The sequence below is a fragment of the Salmo trutta genome, chromosome 14, assembly GCF_901001165.1.
Source record: "Salmo trutta chromosome 14, fSalTru1.1, whole genome shotgun sequence".
NCBI lineage: Eukaryota > Metazoa > Chordata > Actinopteri > Salmoniformes > Salmonidae > Salmo > Salmo trutta.
Window position 1 is genome coordinate 45,897,479 of NC_042970.1, and position 20,378 is coordinate 45,917,856.

Genomic DNA, 20,378 nt, shown 5'->3' on the forward strand with positions numbered 1-20,378 from the left:
ATGAAATGCTTTGAGAGACAACAACACATCCACCACGCTGATCCTCAACACTCCCTGTTCACCCACGACTGCATGGCCGCACACGACTCCAACCCCATCATTAAGTTTGCTGACGACACAGCGGCTGTAAGCCTGATCACCAACGATGATGAGACAGTCGAGCAGTGTGGTGCCAGGACAATTACCTCTCCCTCAACGTCCGCAAGACAAGGGAGCTGATTGTGGACTACAAAAAACGGAGGCCGAGCATGCCCCCATTCACATCAACAGACTGTAGTGGAGCGGGTCGAGAGGTTTAAGTTCCTCGGTGTCCACATCTCTAAGGATCTATCATGGTCCAAACACACCAACACAGTTGTGAAGAGGGCACAACAACACCTCTTCCCCCTCGGGAGGTTGAAAAGATTTGGCATGGGCCCTCAGATCCTCAAAACGTTCTACAGCTGCACCATTGAGAGCATTTTGACTGGCTCCATCACCACTTGGTATGGTAACTGCTTGGCCTCTAACCGCAAGGCGCCTATAGAGGGTAGTGCGTACGGCCGAGGACATCACTGGGGCCGAGCACTCTGCCATCCAGGACCTCTATACCAGGCGTTGTCAGAGAAGGCCCTAAAAAATGTCAAAGAATCCAGCCACCCAAGTCATAGACTGTTGTCTCTACGACCACACGGCAAGTGGTACCGATGCACCAAGTCTGGAACCAACAGAACCCTGAATAGCTTCTACCCCCAAGCCATAAGAGTGCTAAATAGTTAGTCCGGATAACTATCTGGTTAACTATCTACATTGACCCTTTTTGCACTAACTTTTTGACTCATCAAATACGCTGCTGCTACCGTTTACTATCTTTATTCCTAGTTATATGCATGGTGGAAAAATTACTCAATTGTCATACTTGAGTAAAAGTAAAAATACCTTAATAGAAAATGACTGAAGTAAAAGTGAAAGTCACCCAGTAAAATACTACTTGAGTAAAAGTCTCAAAGTATTTGGTTTAAAATATAATTAAGTACCAAAAGTAAATGTAATTGCTAAAATGTACTTTAGTATCAAAAGTAAAAGTATAAATCAATGAAAATTCCTTATATTAAGCAAACCAGACGGCACCACTTTCTTGTTTTCTTTTATTGACGAATTGCCAGGGGCACGCTCCAATACTCAGACATAATTTATAGACAAAGCATTTGTGTTTAGTGAGTCCGCCAAATCAGATGCAGTAGGGATGACCAGGGATGTTCTCTTGATAAGTGTTTGAATTGTGTATCTATTATTACTTGTATTATTACGTGTTTTACTTTTCTATTTCTCTATTATCTTTCTCTCTGCATTGTTGAGAAGGGCCAATATGCGCACACCAGAAATGATCAGTTGAGTTCAACAAAATGGACTAGAACGTTGTGGATAAAGTCCAGTATGACAAAATGTCATGTGTACAACATCTAGAGACCTGCATCACGATACTGAGAGCTTTGCCATTTCTAATAAGATGTATTTGGGTGTTTTTGCAGCCTTTGTTCGTGTTTTTGGGACGCCCTGGAACTCCAGAATGAGGCTCAGGAAATCAGTTGCTGGTGTGGTAAATTTCTCAAAAACAAACCTTCTATAACATGCCATTTACATCAAAAATACAGATTGGGGACCAAAATTGTGAATTTCTCCTTTAAATCAGATTGGGCTTCTGACTCACTCATCAAACATTTAATGCATTGTTTTCAGCATTGTTGCCCTGCTTAATCATCTTACAAGGCTCACTCCAGACTATTCTCCGATGACATGTACTTGTGTGGGTGGATCTTTACAATGGTGTGTTGAGGTTAAGCACCATGCTCAAGGGGATAGCAATATTCCCTTAACACGGATTACAAGCGCCAACACCCTGGCCTATTAGGTCACCCTACATCATCCTTCTCGCTCTACCACTACTATTCTCTTCTTTCTTCCCTCTCTCTCTCGCCCCCCCATCTCTCTCTCTCCTGCCTCTCCCCCATTCTACCTCTCCTCGTCTCTCTCTCCGACACATACAAGCCTCCTCCATCGTCCCATGTGTAGCAGGTCCTAACTGCTGCCTCTCTGAGCTGTTGCTGCTAAATCAACAGTCAACAGTGTGGGCATCAGGAGGGCTGAGTGCTCGTGTTGCAACAACAACTGCAAGCAATTCAACCAGCAGTAATTGGCAATTCAATCAATGTGTCAACGGCAAGCAGCCTCCTACTGAGGCGGGGAGACAGGGGGAGGGAGAGAGAGGGGGGGGAACGAGAGAAGACGGGAGGAAAAGAGCAGTCAACACGGAAAGAGCAGAGGAGCTGATATACCCAGACGAACAGCAACAGAGAGATACAGAGAAACAAAGGGCCAGCAAGATGGAGAAGGGAGATAAACAGAGAAATAAAGAGTGTGACCGCCAGGCACAATAATGCACTGATGTGATTGTGATGTGCACCCCCTACACACCAAACTGAAGAAAATGGACGGACGCGGGGAGAGACGAGCTGAACTTGTCCAATGACAAACTCAAATTCTCGTTGCAAAACGAGCCATAGGGCTCTGGTCAAAAGTAATGTACTATATAGGGGATAGGGTGCCATTTGGGATCTAGTCTGTCTCATCAGGACAGGAGAATTAGGCAGGCCAGCTAAACCCATGGTCCCAGTGGGGAGATAGTATGACTTCATGCTCATCCTTTTCATTTGGCACAGCAGAGCCATGCAGGAGAGCTCTCTGTGGGGCCTAATTTGACGTGTGTGTGTGTGTGTGTGTGTGTGTGTGTGTGTGTGTGTGTGTGTGTGTGTGTGTGTGTGTGTGTGTGTGTGTGTATGTGTGTGTGTAAATGTGCAGCTGGCGTTCGCGTGTGCGTGCCCACATCCGTTAGCACATGCCTTCATCTACACTGCATGGCCAAAAGAATGTGGACACCTGCTCGTCAAATATCTCATTCCAAAATCATGGGCATTAATATGGAGTTGGTCCCCCCTTTGCTACTATAACAGCCTCCACTCTTCTGGGAAGGTTTTCCACTAGATGTTGGAATATTATGGTGGGGACTTGCTTCCATTCAGCCACAAGAGCATTAGTGAGGTCGGGCACTGATGTTGGGCGATTAGGCCTAGCTCGCAGTCAGGGTTCCAATTCATCCCAAAGGTGTTCATGTCAGGGAAGTGTGCAGGCCAATCAAGTTCTTCCACACCGATTTCGACAAACCATTTCTGTATGGACCTTGCTTTGTGCATGGGGGCATTGTCATGCTGAAACAGGAAAGGGCCTTCCCTAAACTGTTGCCACAAAGTTGGAAGCACAGAATTGTCTAGGATGTAATTGTATGCTGTAGCGTTCAGATTTCCCTTTGCTGGAACTAAGGGGCCTAGCCCGAACCATGAAAAACAGCCCTAGACCATTATTCCTCTTCCACCAAACTTTACAGTTGGCACAATGCATTCGGGCAGGTTGCGTTCTGGCATCCACCAAACCCAGATTCATCCGTCGGACTGCCAGATGGCGAAGCGTGATTCATCACTCCAGAGAATGCGTTTCCACTGCTCCAGAGTCCAGTACACCACTCCACAATTTGACAAACTGACTTGTTGGAAAGGTGGCATCCTATGACGGTACCACGTTGAAAGTCACTGAGCACTTCACTATGGGTCATTTTACTGCAAATGTTTGTCTATGGAGATTGCATGGCTGTGTGCTCGATTATATACATCTGTCAGCAACGGGTGTGGCTTAAATAGCTGAATCTACTAATTTGGGGTGTCCACATACTTTTGGCTGTGAGGGTCCGCGTATGAACCTGTGTGTGAGTGCCTTACGGAAGTGATGGAAACACACTCTGGCTCCATGCTGCCAAGGAATAATGTGGGGGGTCTACTTTGCGTTGGTGTTTCATCACCCCCTCAGCCCCTCTCCTCACCCCTCACCCTACTTCCTATGGGAGAGACCAGGCAGGCTGGGCATAGTGTGGCAGGCCTGGATGGATGGTGCCAACACGCCGGCAGCCATCTGGCTCAGTATGGGCCTCCTGTGGAAGAGAGCCTAGCTAGTACCATCACCCAGGCAGCAACACTTCCCGATCTAGCATGCTCCCCAATGTTCCGGCATGTTCCGGCATGCACCCCAATGTTCTGGCATGTTCCGCTATCATTCCATTGTTTGCTTCTTCGCGACAACACAGAAGCCATGGGCCTGCATCCCAAATGGCACCCTATTCCGTATATTGTGCACTGCTTTACAGAAGCCATTTGGGATGCAGCCATGTTGTGCCATGGCCAGGCGTGTCCAGGCATGTTCTATCATGTGAGAACGGCTGGTGTGTTACCAAGGTCTTTACATGCCAGTCGTGATGGAGATGAAGCTAAACTGGAGCATTGTGCGACTGTGAGGAGGCAGCATAGCTGTGGGCGAATGGGAGTCTTCGGTCTTAGTCAACGTTGTGGCCTAGTTAGGACAAGGAGTGGAGGCTGTATTTATTTTATTTAACCTTTATTTAACTAGGCAAGTCAGTTAAGAACAAATTCTTATTTGCAATGACGGCCTAGGAACAGTGGGTTTAACTGCCTTGTTCAGGGGCAGAATGTCAGATTTTTACCTTGTCAGCTCGGGGATTCGATCCAGCAACCTTTCGGTTACAGTCCCAACGCTCTAACCACTAAGCTACCTGCCACCCCTATATGTGCAATTAATGTTGCTCATAATGTCGTTCATAAAAATAGAAATGTTGTATGTCAAGGAGCTGTGTTATTTACTACAACTATATATGTATTATCTATTTTATGTCTTATGTCAAATGTATATTCGACACAGGACCAAATGTTAAACTGTAGGCTAAACGACTGTGTTCCTGCAAATACACTTAGTGTCTATGTCTACTTAGTGTCTATGTCTTATAGAGGCCTAGAATGTACGTTAGACACAGACAGGAGCATTATTGTGTGGAAGAGCTTGATATTTACTGAAAGAGAAAGATCAATCTGTGAGCTAATGTGTTCCACTGAGACTGTATTACAGAGGGTTACCCTCTTCCCCCTTTGTCTAGTCTACACCTACTAGACTGTTCATATTTGCTCTGTCACTGCTAGGCACTCCTGTGTATTTTAGGGGGCGGAGGGTGGGGGGTCTGTGGGAAACAAAATTAGCGAGTGAGAGTGTGTGTTACATTATGTGTGCGTACGTGCGTGCGTGCGTGCGTGCGCATGTTCATGCGTGCGTATGTCTGTGTGAGCAGCGAGCAGTTCCTGGCAGTCCCAGGCCCTTTTACACAGCCATAATCCCTGAACTACAAGAGGCAAATCAATTGGCTGTGCAGAGGGTCAGTAATCCCCGGGTCAGTCGGCATGCCAGGCTGCAGCCACACACCCACTAGGTTCCAATGACCATACTAGCATACCACAATCCAGATCTATTACAATGCCTTAATTCTAAGTATTGTGCTAGACTAGTGTTGCTATTTGAATACAGCCACTGGCTACAGGGGGCTCTGCCTGGATAGCACAAGGGCCACTCAGGGGCCATGGAGGGCCAAAGAGGAGCCCAGACTAAGGAGTGGACATATCAAAGCCACCGTGTCTTTGTGGTTTAGAATGTACTGTACCTAGGTTTCACTTGGTGGGCGGAGATATAGGAGGACGGGCTCGTCGTATTGGCTGAAATGGAAAAGGTATCAAACACATCAAGCACATGGTTTCCATATGTTCAATATATATTTCTTCCATTCCAGCCATTGTGATTAGGCCGTCCTTTGATATGTCCGCTCACCAGCCACCACTGGTATCAAAGGACCAAGAACAACAGAGTCTCTACTTCCTAAGGCGGCTGAAGAAATGCATCATGCTGCCCCAAGTCCTCTCCTAATACTACCGTTGCACCATCGAGAGCGCCCTGACTGGTTGCATCACGGTCTGGTATGGGAATTGCTCCGTCCATGACCGCAAGAACCTCCAGTGGGTGATGAAGAGGGCCCAGTACATCACTGGGACCGTGCTCCCACCCATCCAGGACATCTACTCGAAACAGTGCCTGAGGAAGGCACACAGCATCATCAAGGACCCCACACAACCCAGCCACGAGCTGTTCTCTCCTTTATCGTCAGGCAGACGGTCTGATACCAACAAGCTCAGAGACAGTTTCTGTCTACAAGCCTTCAGACTGCTGAACATTGAACTGGACTGACAACCTGCACTGACTCTCTGCACCTTAGCACACACACACGCACACAAACACACATCACAACTGCTTCACACACGCACCCACACAAACACACATACACATCACAACTGCTTCAACCAGACTCTTATTATGCTGCTCAGTTTATACACCTGCCCCCCCCTTCCCAAAAACACGTGTAAATATTGGACTATACATTGTGCCATCTTGTATTATACTTATGCTAAAATGTTTATTCTATTCTACTGAGCCATTTACTTTATGTTCGTATTCTTATCTTCTATTATTTCTTATTGTTGTTGCATTGTCGAGAAGGAACCTGCAAGTAAGCACTTCGTCGGACGATGTGTACCATGAGTGTCCCGTATATACAACTAATAAAACAGGGAACACTTCAAACGAAGCCGGTTTTATCTTCAATCAGCATGGATAGGAGGAGTTCTTACAAAATGGTGTCTAATGGTCCGAGATGGACAGAAATAGAGATAGTGACCTGCAGGGAGTGTCATCACACATATTTAGCCTAAGTCGTCATAGAGCTCTACAAAACCCCAAGCACTCATTGGATGAAGTACTTCATATGTCCCATTATCACTGTGCACGTGAAGCCCCAACACACTAGGGGTGATGTTGACAGTGACCAAAATAAATGCCCTGACGCCAGTGAAACAGCATCTCACACACACACACACACACACACACACACACACACACACACACACACACACACACACACACACACACACACACACACACCCCTTACACACATACACCAGCACAAACACACACCATCCCCCATCACACACACACACTCTCTCTGAACACCAGGGATCAAACGCAGCACTCTCCCTGTTCCACATTTCATACACTATTTATAATGTTCTCCCTAGATAAATTATTGATGAGCTATATTTTCTATTCCTCTCCCTGCACTTTCTGTACTGTTATATGAAGGATCTAGTACCCTCACTAACAACCCACTCAGGGCCCCATCTCTCTCTGTAGCCTTTTCCATGGTTGCAAAAAGTGCAACACTTTTGACCATAGCCCTGGTCAAAAGTAGTGCACTATATAGGGAGTAGGGTGCGATTTCAGATGTAATTACTGCTAAAGGAGACAGAACTATAAGCAGAGGAAGGTAACCATTTCCTGCCATTATTAAAGTATAGTCCCATTCGGTATAGATAGAACATCGGGGCCTGCCTGCCTGTTGGGAAAACAACCTGTGGCTGCCTAGGTTACCCCACTGGCTCACAGCAAAAGTTTTTTCAAACGCACATTTTTTGTTGTCTGATTGTTTTAGTCAATTACAAAACTACATTAAAGAAAAGTACAACATGTCTAAAGATTACTTTTTGACATTGCCTGCTCCCGAGCGTTCTCACTATTTAAGCAAATATTATATTGTAGGGCTCCCCTCATGCCCCTTTTCATGACGTGCTAGCATCCACGTGAGTGAGCGCTAGCTAGCTACCGACCGGAACATTAAGCTAGCCAAGACCAACACAAACAAAACGGACTATACAGCGGAGTTACAAACGGACTGTAATAAACAAGTTAAATGTCTTACCTGCAGTGGCGACCCGTCATTCAGGGCAGGTGGGCAGACACCTGTTTTGAGCCATACATTTTTAGCAACAAAAATCTTTGGGGGGGACTTACCTGTTTTCCATGTTATTTTGGCATTAATACGTGTTTGCAAACTTTCTTGAGTAAGGCAGCTCCAAAATGCAGGTGTTTCAGCCTAGCTCAGTGCTTTCTGTGGTGGTGGGGCAGCCAGTGTAAGATAAGGAGCATAGGTGTTGGTAATGTTCTCTAGTTGCGCCATGATTAGCTCAGTGTTCTGTCATTTGTGGGGACAGTACTTCACCGCCAAGTCTAAGGGTAGACCTCGAAAATTCAAGCCCCTTGGGTGCTGCCATAGAGTTATTTTAGAAGTGCCCATCCAAGAAGTCTCAAGGTCATTGGCCACAGATAAAATTACATCAAATCACGTTATATCTACAGTAGCTTTGATTGGACTGATGTCAACATCATACTTTCAAAATCTCAGCTAGCAGTTATCATCATGAATCAAGTCGACAATCTACTGGCAAATCCTTTTTAATCCTTATCATATGAAGATAAATTATAGATAAAACGCATCAGTACTCATCGGTCATTGGACATAAACATTATACAACAAGTTGGAAATCACAAATTCAACAATGAGTGGTTTGAAAGGAATCAGTGACAGTGGCTAACTGCAAGCATTGCAAAGCAATCACTAGCCTGCTATTCAGTGGAGTGGCTGTGTGGTCCCAAATCTGGTATTACATGTCTCTTTTCCATGTTTAAAATGATAGACATTCAACATTGGCCATGCTGTCAATGAAGCATGATTTGTGCCGCGCTCAAAACAACTGGTAACTCGGAACTGTGAAAACTTGACTTCAGTGAGTTCAAGACAACTGCGAATTGCGGGAAAAAACTAGCTCTGATTGGGAAATACGTTTTGAACGTTCATCCAACTTGGAATTGTAAAGTCGGGAACTCTGGCCTCTTTCTAGAGCTACGGCCTGAAGATCAATGACATTGTCATGATTAGACATTGTTTTTTTCTGAGTTCCCAGTTGTCTTGAAAGCACCATAAATCAAGAGAATGCCAGACTTTAATGACAAAGTTTGCCCAGGAAGGACCGCCGTGCTACCTTCCTGTTCAAGTGAGCACAGCACAACAAGGTGAGTCCAAAAATGTCTTGTATGCTGCTGTATAAATGATGCAATATGTATACTGTAGCTAAGAAAGTAATACTAAGTGTATGTGCCTCACCCTAATAATTTGGTCTCTTTACCCCTCTTAATTTCCCTAATGTTCTGACTTGGTGGTACACATGTAGCCTATAACCTGTTTTAGAGAAATGTAATCATCAAATTTTGTAAGAGCTTTCATTGTCTGCTTATATGCACCCTTACTTATCCTACGGTTCTGACTTGGTGCACAGAGAGAACACTGTAAAAACAGCCCATGTTCTGAATTCTGTCACTTTACATTTCAAAAGTGCTAAACGAATAGTTGTATTGACTACGTCCATCCTAGCTCACTCATTTATGTCTTAATCGAAATGACGGATTACCGCTCGTTGTCCCCTTATGCCATAGTTTGTACATCTAAATTGACATTAGAAACAACATTTCTTTAAGCAAGTCAGCCATATCAGCTATGTTTTTTTAAAGGACAGTAAATAAGGCTGAATTAACTGTTTCGCTACCAAACAAGGGTCCACTGATAGCCAGGTGTAGCAGTAGTAAGATGTTGAGACAGCTTTATGTAGGCCCAGTTTGTGGGCACTGTTTGTCACCATTATAGTGCAATTAATGTACTGTTTAGTGTTGTAGTGTGCGAGAAAAATTACATATTTACCTGATCTATTTGATATTAATGGTTAACAATTAATATGTAACTAATAGTAATACATTTCTGTCCTACTAGTGTCTGTGTTTTTATGGTCTCCACTCCAGTTCCCTAATCTGGGCATACGGTCACTAGAGATGGCTTGAGCTGACAAATTAGTTAAAGACTGCATTGCATAGACAATAATGTGTTTTACTAGCGATAGTTTAGGAGTAGACCAATCAATCATTGTCTCAAAATCATCCTTGCAACTGGGAAACTAAGCCATGGTGGGGTTAAGACAACAACCCGTCCAGATAACAACAGGATGAACCCAGAGTGGCTTATGATGCTCCTGGGTCTTCATGGGAGGGGTTGAACCAATCATGACTAAGCATTCTTAGTGTCAGCTATATAAAGAACTCTGCATTTGTGTAAAGGTTAGGTTATTCGGTCCAACACTCAAGGGTGTGGGGTCGACCAGCTTCATTATTGCAATAATGAATCGATATTAAATAAAGATGATTGTTTGAAGAAATGAAAAAATTCTCTCTCAGTATGAATTTCCACGACAGTAGTGGTTTTGCTGGCATGCATCCCACATTGTTACATTTTTTTGCCCCACAAAGATTTACATGTTTTTCACACACCTAGCTATTTGTACCCTACTTGGACCCTGGGTACCCACATTTCCCACGTCGAATGGCATGAAGCCACAGGGTTCTTCTCACATGCTCTATTTCCTATGTGGGAGCATTGCGAACCGAACCGTAGGTCAGGATTTTATACCTGGTTACATTGAACAACACAGCAGCTTTTCAGCATATTTTGTTATTTCTACAGATGAAGTCATACATTTACATACACCTTTGCAAATTACATTTAAAATGAGTTTTTAACAATTCCTGACATTTAATCCTAGTAAAATGTCCTGTCTTAGGTCAGTTAGGATCACCACATTACTTTAAGAATGTGAAATGTCAGAATAATAGTAGAGAGAATTATTTATTTGAGCATTTATTTCTTTCATCACATTCCCAGTGGGTCAGAAGTTTACATACACTCAATTAGTATTTGGTAGCATTGCCTTTAAATTGTTTCACTTGGGTGAAACATTTTGGGTAGCCTTCCAAAAGCTTCCCACAATCAGTTGGGTGAATTTTGGCCCATTCCTCCTGACAGAGCTGGTGTAACTGAGTCAAGTTTGTAGGCCTCCTTGCGCGCACTCTCTTTTTCAGTTCTGCCCACAAATTGTCTATAGGATTGATGTCTGGGCTTTGTGATGGCCTCTCCAAAACCTTGACTTTGTTGTCCTTAAGCCATTTTGCCACAACTTTGGAAGTATGCTTGCGGTCATTGTCCATTTGGAAGACCCATTTGAGACCAAGCTTTAACTTCCTGACTGATGTCTTGAGATGTTGCTTCAATATATCCACATACTTTTCCTCATCATGATGCCATCTATTTTGTGAAGTGCACCAGTCCATCCTGCAGCAAAGCACCCCCACAACATGATGCTGCCACCCCCATGCATCATGGTTGGGATGGTGTTCTTCGGCTTACAAGACTCCCCCTTTTTCCTCCAAACATAACGATGGTCATTATGGCCAAACAGTTCTATTTTTGTTTCATCAGACCAGAGGACATTTCTCCAAAAAGTACAATCTTTGTCCCCATGTGCAGTTGTACACCGTAGTCTGGCTTTTTTATGGCAGTTTTGGAGCAGTAGCTTCTTCCTTGCTGAGCGGCGTTTCAGGTTATGTCGATATAGGACTTGTTTTACTGTGGATATAGATACTTTTGTACCCGTTTCCTCCAGCATCTTCACAAGGTCCTTTACTGTTGTTCTGGGATTGATTTGCACTTTTCGCACCAAAGTACGTCCATCTCTAGGAGACAGAACGTGTCTCCTTCCTGAGCGGTATGACGGCCGCATGGTCCCATGGTGTTTATACTTGCGTACTATTGTTTTTACAGATGAACGTGGTACCTTCAGGCGTTTGGAAATTGCTCCCAAGGATGAACCAGACTTGTGGAGGTCTTCAATTTTTTTCTGAGGTCTTTGCTGATTTCTTTTGATTTTCCCATGATGTCAAGCAAAGAGGCACTGAGTTTGAAAGTAGGCCTTGAAATGCATCCACCTAAGTGTATGTAAACTTCCGACTTCAACTGTATATGAAACAATCAACGACAACGTTAGCTCTTTTACCATGGAGGTCAATGGGAACGAATATTCGTTTTACCCAATTTGTGGGCGTGGTTGAGGAGAATTCCTTTTTATGATGAATATCGACTTGGAGTATAGGGACTGACACTATAATCATAGTTATTTGAGTCAAAGTAACATTCTCTATTCTAGATGCTCTGAGGAAAATCTAAGTCTGTGTGCCAAATGGCACCCTATTCCCTATTTAGTGCACAACTTTTGACGAGAGCTCTATTGGCTCAGGTCAAAAGTAGTTCACCACATAGGGATTAGGGTGCCACTGGCAGCCTTAGACACAGGAGGAGAAAGCTTCACACACACACACACACACACACACACACACACACACACACACACACACACACACACACACACACACACACACACACACACACACACACACACACCTGCCTGCAGGACCACAAACACATTGTTTTCTATCAGATGGTCTGTCTTTTATAGATACTGTTTGCAGTGCGGTGACATTTTACATTTGTATAAATGTCAGGAAATCTGGTAATATCGCAATTACACACACACACCCAGGAGCAGACACACACACTCAGGAGCGATCATACACACACACCACCAACTCCATTTAGACCCAGTCTGCTCACACATCAGTAGAAGAAAAAAAACAATTTATGTTTTATTTACCTGCACAACCAGAGGAACAATGACACTATAATAATATAGAATACATTAGAATAATACAGATTACAATAGAATCATCTTCCCTGAAAGACAGCATTGGGGAAGTAACTAACACACACACTCACAGGGACATCTTATTCACTAGAGACCCATAGAAATCGCACAGCTCTGATTGATGTGAATCACATAGGCTGCTGTAACATTCAGGTAACTGACAAAATAAAGGAAACACTTGAGTAAATTAGTATTTTGAAAGTAGGTGCTTCCACACAGGTGTGGTTCCTGAGTTAATTAAGCAAGTAGGTGCATTGAAGCTGTTCTGTCTCGTGGTGGCCCAACGCCCTATTAAGACACTTTATGTTGGTGTTTCCTTTATTTTGGCAGTTACCTGTAAAATCTCTCTCTCTCCTCTCATTATCTCTGTCTCGCACTTTCTTTTCCTCCCTCCCGCTATCTCTCTCCATCTCTCACTTCCATGCTCTCTCTCACACACACACACTGTCTTTCTCGCTCTCTTTTCAGCAAACTGTACAGATTAAAATGGGAGCTAAGTCCTCATTTGATATACACTACAGTACAGTCCATATATCCAATGGCAATGAATTATGCATTATGGCTCTCATAGGGCTGAGAGGCATTGTAATCCCAAAAATAATCCCAGATTTCCTACCCCACACTCTTAGGGAAAAAAAGTTGTTATCTAAAACCTAAAAGGGTTCTTCGGCTGTCACCGTAGGATAACCCTTTGAAGAACCCAAACGAGTTCTACCTGGAACCAAAAGGGGTTCGTCCTGGAACCAAAAAGGGTTCTCATATGGGGACAGCCGAAGAACCCTTTTGGAACCCTATTCTCAGAGTGTAAAGATTTCCGGGTTTTCTTCAAAAGCCACGGTCAGATGAATGATTCCTTTCCACTCTGTTATGTATACAGTCACCTTACTGAGTGCAGTGTTGATACATGCAGTAGCTCCTGGCTCACAACGCAGATGGCCAAACACAGAGGGTTAGCGTAGGGCTCTCGTCAAAAGTAGTGCACAATAGGGAATAGTGTGCCATTGGGAACGCACACGTGAACACTAGCAGGGCTGCACTCACTTGAGATCCACACACAAATCTTCCATTGACGTCAATGTATTATTTATATAATGTACGGGTAAAGAGTGCAGGCCACGTTAGGATTCGGCGCCCCTGTGACCAAACACATAGGACAGATTTATTAGAATCTCGGTCATCCAGAACTAAAATCGTGCATAATTGCGCCAGCGTTAGAGAAGATACTAGAACGAGGTGCGGGAGCGGAAACGAGGAGTTTGACCCAGTCTCTTTGCAAGTTACAGGCATGTCTATGGGCCAAGTGTTCCCTCCTCTTCCGGAATTCGAAAGATGCGAACACCTGCAAAATCGGGATTTGTCTAAATGAACAGTGATAACAAATCCGCACACCGGAACAAAGTTCCTCGTTTAGTCGTTGCGTCTGTTGACAGATGCTACGATACCAGTTATGTTACGTGCATTTGCCCATGAGAGATTAGACTTCTTAAAATAACCACACACACACAAATGCACACAAACACGATGACAGATCACAATGCCCAAGCCTGTATGCAACGAGACAATGTGTTGTAGAGTACACCATGTAAACCACTGATTGGTCTACAGTGGTCCCACTTAAATGTAGAGACAAGCTAGGAAATGTTCTGATTGGTCAAAGGCAGCACCTGCTAGACCCGAGGGGAATATGGGTTGGCTAGTGGAGCTGTCTGTCTGGTGGGGAATGTGGGTTGGCTAGAGCAATGGTTCTCAAACCTTTCCTCAGCGACCCCCAGCCATTCCATGTATTTGATCTATTCCAGAGCTAGCACACCTGATTCAATTTGTCAACTAATCATAAAGTCCTTGACTAGGTGAATCAGGTGAGTTAGTTCAGGGCTACAACAACATTTTGAAACATTTGGGGATCTCCGAGGAGAGGTCTGAGAACCACTGGGCTAGAGAACCTGTCAAATGGTGTCGTGATGAATGCTGGTTGGCTAAAGGAGCTGTCCAGTGAGGTGGTGCTGAATGTGGGACGGCTATAGGAGCTATCCGGTGATGTGGTGCTGAATTTGGGTTGGCTGGAGGAGCTGTGTAGTGCAGTGGTGCTGAATGTGGGTTGGCTCGAGCAGGGTCCGCTACACAGCGGATTCGACTAATCAAAGCTTGATGATGAGTTAGTTGGTCATTTGAATCAGCTGTGTAGTACTAGGGTAAAAACCAAAACATGCCCCAGGGGGGGCCCCAGGACGGAGTCTGGGCTATAGGAGCTGTCTAGTGCAGTGGCACTGCTCCTCTCCTCCTTTCCCCATGCATTAGACCAATTACAGCCACACCCAGAATGAGAGAGAGAACGAGAGAGAGAGAGAGAGAGAGAGAGAACAGCCACAAATAAACCTGGAGGGAGGGTGAGAGAGATCAAGAGAGGGTTAGCCTACAGCCAGGACAGGAAAGAGGGTGAGGCAGGAAAAAAAGAGGGAGAAGGCAGGAAAAAAGAGGGAGAGTGTTTATGTGTGTTAGTCAGGGAAGCATACAGAAGAATCAGCACTCTCCTTACACAGTTCTCTAGCCCTTACCAACAAACCTCCAGATACAGATACAACATAGGCATTGTACCAATTACATTTACATCCGAATCTGCCACAATAGAGCCCAAACAAAACCTAGTCTGCCGATGCAATCTTCAAACACACACAGATTTCAGACTGACGCTGCCGTAGAGCTATTCAACACCACAGCGAGACATCTCATCACATCACAACGAAACTTCCTGTGCTCTTTGGACGTCTCACGAAACTCCTCGGCTCGGCTTGTTCAGCTGCTTCTGAATCCACCCAGGCATAAAAGCAGCGCCTGACAAACGATATCGCCGTGTTTCCATAGCGATCTATCAATCAATCAATCAATCAATCAATCTATCTATCTATCTATCTATCTATCTATCTATCTATCTATCTATCTATCTATCTATCTATCTATCTATCTGTCTATCTATCATTGGCCGGAGCCACTGCTACTGGTAGCCAGATGCCGAGGAAGACAAGGCAGGCCCATAACAAGCCCAACACCGGCCACTAATCTTGTTATTACTGCCATCATTCAATTGGGCCTGATTTGCATAATTAAGCTCTGTGATTGGCCTGACTCCTGATTGGCCGCTTTTTGGGGGGGTGGGTGGGTGCGCGCCTTTAATCCTGTGAGACCAAGCATAAATCCAAATGAGGATAAAAAATGTATTACCCTTCAGAAATACTTCTAATAGACCTCTGATGATGAAAATAATACATTTTTGGAATTTCAAGTTTGTAGAATAATTGTATGTAAGCTTTGCAAAAATGCACCATTGAGCTTCAATGGCGGGACAAATTTCAATTCTATAAAAAAAAAAATCACATCAAATTGGATCAAAAGCATTGACATGTGATGGAAAAAAAAACGTCTTACGGTATATACATTTAAAATGAGGTCATATTTTGTCTGAAATAGCTAAATTGATCAACTTGATCTATCCAAACGTTAGTATTTTGCTAACAAATTCATACTTTTTTGAAGGATCAAGTATGGAGAAAATTGAACTTATTTTTAGTAATATTTGGTTGTCCTTTCTAGTTGAACTTGGAGAGATAGCCATTCTATCTTACTTCTTCACCATAAAATGAATGCTCGTCGATGGCAGTATTCTGACCTCATAAACGAATAATTTTTGAAAAATACATAAATGTTTCTTCTTTTGATACATAGAGAGAACATCAAAGCATTTTGTTTTCCATATTTACATTATTTGGAAAGGAAACAATCTCTGCATTAACATATGAATGTTGCCCCATGTCTCAGTTTTACAAACCTTTAAGCGCAATTATGTGTTTTTGGAATACTTACAAAACTACCTCCAGCTCAGAATGTTTGTTTCTCAATAAATAAAAAAAAATGTCAACATACAGTATGCTTGTTTTTTTATATTTTTTTTATTGAACCTTTATTTAACTAGGCAAGTCAGTTAAGAACAGATTCTTATTTTACAATGACGGCCTACCCCGGCAAAACCCTCCCAACACTTGGCCAATTGCGTGCTGCCCGATCAAGGCCGATTGTGATACAGCCTGGGATCGAACCAGAGTCTGTAGTGATGCCTTAGACCGCTGCGCCACTCGGGAGTCAGACAGTATGCTTGCGTAGGGGACCAGTGTGATCTCAGACGAGTGGACAGTTTTCACATTTTTCAGAGGCTACCGATGCCACAATAATACTGACACACACCAAATACTACTATTTGGGTCTAAGGAGATGAACTAGGTAGTGTTTGACATGATTTTTTTAGTTTAGGACCGGTACTGGATGCAATTTAGGCAGCGTTGCATTTTTACAACCGTGGGTTAAGAGGGTTAAAGGGGTGAGTCACTCACACTGCCTTGTGAATCACCATAGGTCTTTCATTATGACTCATTGATATTAACGAATGAGTCATCTATTACTCAGAAAGGATCAAACCCAATTTAGTTTTATTGGCCATGTCAATGTCCCTAATGGCATCCTATTCCACATGGGCCCTGGTCTAAACTAGTGCACTACATCGGGAATTGGGTGCTATTTGGGATGTAACCTAAATCTCCCTTTCCACCACAGGGGGGACTGTTGTGAGTCACAGTGCATCACTTCTGGAGTGACACAAACCCACCTGATTACTAGAGACAGACAGGAAGCAGCAGGAAGAGTGCCCAATAAACCACGGTTTGTATTCATTAGGGCATTCAACGGAAAATGTTTGGCAACAGAAAACAAAAACAAGTTCAAGTTGTCCCTCCCTGTTTCAGTCTGTTTTCTTTCGTTTGGTGCCTAATGAATACAACCCAGATGTATCGAATAGTAATGCCCCTGACCCACACCCATGGGAAAGCTTTAGTAGAACGCAGGTTTAAGAAAGACGGAGAAAGACTAGGGCAGCCAGAGTGAGACATATTCGATTGCACTATGACATGGCATTTTTAGAGAAACACATCCATAAACTATTCTATCATCTATTTCACCACAGATGGCCCAGTTTTATCACAGGGCATTTGGCCCTTATTAAGACCTGATAAAATCCACCCACATACCTCACACAAAGCCACAAAACTGTGTATCTCCCTCTCACATACTCACACACTCCCACACACACACTCCCACACACACACACACACAGGAAGAGAAACCACAACCAACTGAAGACTCCGATGATTAGAGATTAGAGATGAGACCGCTCTTACCTCCAGATGGGGTGCAGGGTTGAATCCACACAGGTTGCAGACCTGGGCGTGACACTGGGTGCAGGTGTTGTAGTTGGCCGGCTCGGCCGTCACCCCCACGTTGAGACTGGTCTTACACAGGGGACAGCATGCACCTTTGGCCTGCTGCTGGGGGGGTCCCTGTTGGGGTGCGTGGGGTCCCTGTTGGGATGCGTGGGGTCCCTGTTGGGGTGCGTGTTGGCCAGGATGAGTTCCTAGTGGTTTCCCAGCCCCAGCTGCAGGTCCCTGGGGTCCGGCTGGTTTGGGGGCAGGTTTGGGAGGCTGTTGGGGCTGCGGTGGAGCAGCTACTGGGTTATCTGATATGAGGGTGCTGGCCTGGTTGAGGAGGGAGGCACCGAAGCCACCGAAGCCTCCAAATAGCTTCCCAAAGGTCTGCTCGGGGGCGGCGGCCGGGGGCGGGGGCTGGCGGGACGGGGAGCTCCCTGCACTGCGGGTGTGGTCCTGGCGGAGGGGCAGGGGCTGGTGGGCAGGGGAGCCACGGAGGTCAGGCTGGGATGGGGCTTTGGCCATGCCTGGGAGAGGGACAGCTCCTGGGGGGAGACGAGCCCCACCCTGACCCTGGCCCTGGGCTGGACCAGGGCCCCCTGGACTTCTCTGTTGCTGAGGGGTTTGTCCCGGGCCTGGACCAGTCTGTCTGTTAGGGCCCGGTGGGGGCTGGGCCTGTGTCGGAGCCTGATGCTGGGTTAAAGGCTGTGCCTTAGGTGGGGCTTGGGGCTGAGGCTGAGGTTGGACCTGGGACTGAGGTTGGACCTGGGACTGAGGTTGGACCTGGGGCTGGGGTTGGACCTGGGACTGAGGTTGGACCTGGGACTGTGGTTGGACCTGGGGCTGGGGTGAGGGCTGAGTTTGAGGTTCAGAGATGGGCTCTGGTTTGGCTTGGTGAGACGGAGAGTGGATCTGCTGCTGGCTCTTGGAGCGAGGTGTCTCCATGTCCATTCCCAAAGCTCTCTGCATCTGGCAGTTCAGACACAGCCACTCCTGGACCTATGGTAGCAATAAAGAAGAAATAAAACCGTATTAGCAAGAGATATCTATACAGAGTACCTATACATACCCAGTGTCACCAACTGAATTCACTAAAATCATTGCGCGTTACCCGATTGGTTTTATTAACAAAAATCAATACATCAATTTCTGAAAACCTTATAGACAATCGATGGATGTTTTGAAGGAACAAATCATATGTCAAATATACATTGAGCAAGAGAACTGGAGCCGTATGTATCAAGCGTCTCAGAGGTCATGTCCCCCTGTCCGTAAAATGCAATCGAAAAAGCAGAACTGATCCTAAATCAGCAGAACTGATCCTAAATCAGCACTCCTACTCTGAGAAGTTTGATACACCTTGGCTTGTCTCACTAGGAGCCTCTTGTCGGTAAACAGCAGGGCTGATAAATGCCGACGTAAGCTCACTGACACATGGCATGGGATCTACCGCCTTCTGTCCCCTCGCGCGCTGTCTGGTCTCAGTCTTTCTCTCCTCGCTTCCCTCTTCCTCCCTTTGCCTTTCATGTCTTCGCTGTCTCTCTCTCTCTGCCCCTGCCCTCTCTTTCTCCCAGCTTCTCTTTCTTCCACCTTCTCTCTCTCTCTCTCCTTCTCCTTACTCCCTCTTCACCAGGCAGATACTGTTACAAGACAGGAGTGACACGCCCCCCCTCTCCCTCTCCCCCACCATCTCTCCCTCTACGAGTTGAAAACCACACCCTCCCTGTCCCCTGTCCCCCGCGCCACGATGCGCTGGAACAGGGGACATGGAGGGTGTGGTCTTCAACTCGGACCTTTAGAACACAGAACCATGTGGCCCCTAGTTTCACTCACAAACCATACTCATAATGTTTACCGATAATATATGCCATTTAGCGTTTCGCTTTTATCCAATGCGACTTACAGTCATGCACATATATCTGTCATACGGGTGGCCCAGAACAAATCCAACCAACGATTTATGGCGTTGCAAGCACCATGCTTTACAAACGGAGACACACACACACACACACACACACACACACAAATTCACACATACACAATGTCAACAAAAAAAAGAAAGGCCCAGTCTTCCCAGACATCCCTGTTTCATCAACGAAGTATGATTTGAGAGGACTAGATCTTTCATTTAATCAGTAGTGGCGCGTGGGTAAAATCACTGGGGAAGCCAATCCAGAAAGAAAAGCCATATTACAACCTATGTGTTGTGATAATGGTGTTGTTTGCTCTAAAACCTGTTAGTTCATATGCCTTGCAACTGCGATATATACAGTGAGGGAAAAAAAGTATTTGATCCCCTGCTGATTTTGTACGTTTGACCACTTACAAAGAAATGATCAGTCTATCATTTTAATGGTAGGTTTATTTGAACAGTGAGAGACAGAGTAACAACAAAAATCTCCAGAAAAACGCATGTCAAAAATGTTATAAAATGATTTTCATTTTAATGAGGGAAATAAGTATTTGACCCCTCTGCAAAACATGACTTAGTACTTGGTGGCAAAACCCTTGTTGGCAATCACAGAGGTCAGACGTTTCTTGTAGTTGGCCACCAGGTTTGCACACATCTCAGGAGGGATTTTGTCCCACTCCTCTTTGCAGATCTTCTCCAAGTCATTAAGGTTTCGAGGCTGACATTTGGCAACTCGAACCTTCAGCTCCCTCCACAGATTTTCTATGGGATTAA

General features: G+C 44.9%; 1 protein-coding gene across 2 annotated transcripts in view; it reads right to left on the reverse strand.

The window, feature by feature from the left end:
- Nucleotides 1-20,378, reverse strand: part of bsnb (bassoon (presynaptic cytomatrix protein) b) — a 111,918-nt gene that overhangs the window by 64,311 nt on the left and 27,229 nt on the right. For both annotated transcript variants that reach the window (XM_029776108.1, XM_029776107.1), the window contains exon 3: nucleotides 17,669-18,691. In XM_029776108.1, the coding sequence (XP_029631968.1) occupies nucleotides 17,669-18,691 (1,023 nt within the window). The remainder of the gene's footprint in view (nucleotides 1-17,668; nucleotides 18,692-20,378) is intronic.